This window comes from Mizuhopecten yessoensis, unplaced genomic scaffold (assembly GCF_002113885.1).
Source record: "Mizuhopecten yessoensis strain PY_sf001 unplaced genomic scaffold, ASM211388v2 scaffold9643, whole genome shotgun sequence".
Lineage (NCBI taxonomy): Eukaryota > Metazoa > Mollusca > Bivalvia > Pectinida > Pectinidae > Mizuhopecten > Mizuhopecten yessoensis.
Genome location: NW_018408150.1, coordinates 3,403 through 7,864, shown reverse-complemented (window position 1 = coordinate 7,864; position 4,462 = coordinate 3,403). Strand labels below are relative to the sequence as shown.

Here is a 4,462-nt window from a genome sequence, read left to right as displayed (position 1 = left end):
TTGTCGTTGGTTTTTAATTCCGGACAACCATATAAGGCAGCTAAGGAATTAGCTTAAGTAATGCTCATAACACAATAACAACTTTGAACAATTTAATCTAAACTGCTTTTGATTTATGAGGATTTTATCAAGTAAGCAACATTAATTTTCAATATTATGGAACAAGACACCTTAATAGTTTCTAAGTAGTACATGTACCACCAATAAGGCTAGCTAACGATGGCGTTGCGTTGGCGATTTTTTGGCATCTCCACTTAGGCTAACTAAGGTTTTTAGTTATATTTATGTTGTAGTTGCTAACATGGTTGGTATGTGTGCAACTACTTTGTATTTATTGAGTGGCCATTTCACTCACATTTCATGTTTGAGATGTTCTTGTTGTGAGTGGAGATGCATAACTATAGCTACCTTCTGTTCCAGTTCTAGAAGGCTAGAAACGAGACGAACCATGGTCGTACCTTAGGTGAATACATCTCAAAATGGCGACGGATTAGTTCACGATTTGTATATCAACACCTCTCGCTATACATCAAACTATCATCTAATAATACCGAATGCATTATATCTCCCGTAACGATTATGTGATATATTTGAAAAGACAGTTGAATACACAAATCGAAACGATAAGACCGTTTGATCTGCACCATAATATCCCCTTCAACGCCCTCCAACTTTCCAAATGTTTTTGTAATTCCTAAAAGACTTGATTGAGAAAGACAAACACATTTTGCTGTTATTAATATTTTATTTATCAATTATCAACATGTTAACAATATGAGTAAAACGTAGTTCCAGTATATTATTATCCTTTGAGTTATATTTACAGAAGACAAAATAATAAAATTTCATAGAAAACCTTTCAACAAATCTAGTTTCTTACATTGAGAAGCTGTTTGTACAGGTTTCTTATAATTACAAGTTAAAGACTCGTGTTTATCTTACCATAGTCCCTGTTAGGGATGTACATGTATCAAAATTACATGTATGGGGAAATATTATTTGTGTTGAAAAAAAAGGGTTATATCGAAGTGAAATTAAAATGTACCATGGGTTACACCTCATAATGAACACAGATTTATGTTTGAATTCAATGTATTGTAAGAAACTGCTTGGTGCACAGTCCTCTAGGTTTGCATTGGAAGCAGCAAAAATATTTTTAACTAAATTGAACACATATAGATCATATTAAAGCAATTACATTTTAATTATCATATGTATAAATGTATGTCTATTTCAGGAGGACGGGAAAGACACTAGGACAGTATACTATACATTTATCAATATTTTATATTCACAACTGTTGTAGAGGGAGTTGAATAATGTTTTACGTAATATAATACGTGGATCAAAAACAGGTTTAGAACGTTTTGTCAACATGAGAATCGGGCATCATTTCGCTATTCTAAATTTCTTTAGTGGTACTAATGTCTTTTTTGGTATACAAGCTATAAAATAAAAATGCTTTTGTCCTTAACAATCAGAAAGTATATACATCTGTATTGGCGAATCATACTTGAAGGAGGTTACTATATGTGCGGTAAATTGAACGGAAATGTACACTTCTGCTACATTGAATATACTGTAGCCATAGCTACCAGAAGCAGATAAAGCGACGTCTGGTGAGAAACAGCTGCTCCAGTGTACTCTACACATGGTCTTGGTGACTCTGTTGTACATGTACACGGTCCTGCAGCCTCAAGTGCGAGCTCGGTATCACAGGAATGGTAGAGAGCCATTTCATTTACACCAACGTAAAAGCTGAAAACACGATCGACGTATGCTTTTACCCTGCCTTGGAAACAAGGATTCTCTCTTAGTTCCTGGACGTAGGTTTTGCATTCCTTGCGGCACAAGAAGGTTTCACATCGCTGGGTGAGCTGAAAGCACAAGTATGTTAAAATCTGTTGAAAGATGAGGTCCTGATAAAGTTTGAAATATGTTGAAGGTATTTGACCTCTGAAAAATACACTATTAAATTATTTTATCAAGAAATCATCTTTACGAGAAAACAATAAGTGATGAACAGCATGATTCTTTTAGCTTACTTTATAAAAATGATTGCCCAATATTCTTCCCATTTCTCATGCAAAATATAAATGTCAAATAAGATCAAATAATCGTGTATCTTGATTGTCTACTAATAAATTATAAAATGCGTATATGCATCAATGCATATATTCCTGAAGATCAAATGAACCTAATGATAGTTCACTGCTTAGCATTTGTGGGTCTTGCATATATAATATATTACATTCAATCTAAAAAAAAAGACGACCAATGGAAATTGTGACGTCACAAACAAAACATAATATTGAATGTTTCTGTTTTCACTAATATCAGGTCAATACAGTGTTCTTTTATTTATTTTCATGTTGATAAAATCTCACTATGACCTATTTTACAACCTACCTCTGTAAACACTTGTGTAAAATACGCAGAGTCTTCGAAGAACGACTTGAGTTGGCATCCGTCTATTAAGTCAGTTCCATGATTTATGGAACACCCTGGCAAACCCATCAAAGTAGTGCACTGGTTTGTAATTATGGATTCTTTTGGATAGTAAAACAAAAATCCGAAACACATTTCTGGTGAAGTTGCTTCTCCGCTGAAGGTTGTTGCGTTTTTTCGTGATGAAGTGAAAGAACACTTTGCCCTTAGCACGTCGCCTTTCTTGATTTCTAATGGAGACTCAAAGCTGCATAGAAATCAAAGTTTACCGTTAGGAATACGTTTAATCAGTATTTTATTCATTAAGCCAACACAACAAAAGCGCACATGAAATACATTAAAAGGAATGGGGAAAGGCTTGAATTTAGTTTGGTTTTATAGTGTTGATCGTCCGATTAACAGATAAGGTCATTTACGTACGTGCACGGGCTTCTTTACATTTCTCCTTTTATTAAGATTAGTAGGTTGATCGTTTGTATTAGGCAATGTTAGTTTGGGAAAATGTTTGTTTGGTAAGCTTGGTATTAATACATATTAAAATCAAATTATATCGAATTATCTCAGTGCATATAGAAAATATGAATTAGGAAAGCGTTGAATTTACGGTACGTTTGCACAAAATACAAACATACAAAATAAGAATAATAGAAGAGATTGTAAAGATTGGCTTGCTGGCCGAATATGACCTCTTGGATGCATGTACGTTACAGTAATGATTATTGATAATTATTTGATCTTATGTATGTAATGTTAATTTACTAATACAGAACACATGGAAATAAATATATGTGATAATTGCATTATTGTTTTACAGTTAGAGCAATAAGTATGATATTTTAAATAAATTGATCAGAAGAGTTTTAATATGTATTTTACCAGGGCATGATTCTTTTAAATAACAGTCGAGATTTTTTTTGTAGTTCTTATCTATAGGGATTTTTTTATAACAGAATAAAAACTAGATCAAACGACATAAATAACCCATAAGTTTTGTATTTGCTTAAGATCTTTCTGCAATAATTACATTTCACTCGACTAATCAACAACGATTCTTTAGTACATAAACATGTAACTTTATCGTTTTAAAGTTACATTTATGAGCAATACATGATATGATTAAAACAGGAAATTACCATGCAGAATATTTTGTAATGGAACAAGATTTGTGAATTAAACAACTTTGTAAATACTTACATATGAACTACGGGGTTATCATAACTATAATGAGGGTCAGCCATTATAGCCCGCTCAGCACCACCAGCAGGTGTGTGAAAAGTAGTCATTTCTCTACCTATAAAACAAATGTGTGAAAAAACAGTGAGACTGCAGCCAGGTTTAACATCTTCAATTCTAAACTCGTGATTATAATGAAAATATTTCGAAAATATGACTTTACCTATATTTTTATCAATTTATGAATGAAATAAAACGTTGTTACTGTTTCCAATAAATCCAGGTTTTAAATTAACTTGTCATTGTATTTTGCTTTGCACAAAAAGGAAGTTTGTTAATTAGCAAGATCGAAATGGATTTTTTTAAACTTTTACATTTGCAAGTTTTGGTGGTAAAACTTCTACTGTACGTAAACCAATTAGTCTTATCTTAGCGCTTTCCTGCTGTAAAATATTGCTATAAATTTTGAATGCGTCAAATGAGGTTTCTATCAAATATTTTCTATAGCGTATCTTTTTGGTACGCCAATCCATCAATGAGCTAATATGTTAAAAAATCGATAATGCGCTAAAACTTGAGTGCGCTAAAGTAAGTATACAATGTACGTATGTGCCGTTACAGTCAGTACCGTCATTGCTGTGAATGAAAAAGTCTTAAGGGTGGCAAAGTTATTTCCCTTTGTCCATTGTGAACAGCATCTGTATCGGTAGTGTTTATAGAACTATTCTAGGTAATAAGGCGAAAATGTAGATTTCACGTGCAAGACACACACCATGCGGTCGGCCATTGTACAAGCTCTTCTTCTTTTCTGGAGGTTTGTGATACCATAATGTAAGTAATG

At 33.0% G+C, this 4,462-nt stretch overlaps 1 protein-coding gene across 1 annotated transcript in view; it reads right to left on the bottom strand.

The window, feature by feature from the left end:
* Window positions 1-725: 725 nt before the first annotated feature.
* Window positions 726-4,462, bottom strand: part of LOC110458525 (DBH-like monooxygenase protein 2 homolog) — a 5,167-nt gene continuing 1,430 nt past the window's right edge. The window contains exons 2-4 of the mRNA XM_021510255.1: window positions 3,643-3,739; window positions 2,410-2,695; window positions 726-1,877 (exon numbers count right to left, since the gene is read on the bottom strand). Of these exons, the coding sequence (XP_021365930.1) occupies window positions 1,566-1,877; window positions 2,410-2,695; window positions 3,643-3,739 (695 nt within the window). The 3' untranslated portion in view covers window positions 726-1,565. The remainder of the gene's footprint in view (window positions 1,878-2,409; window positions 2,696-3,642; window positions 3,740-4,462) is intronic.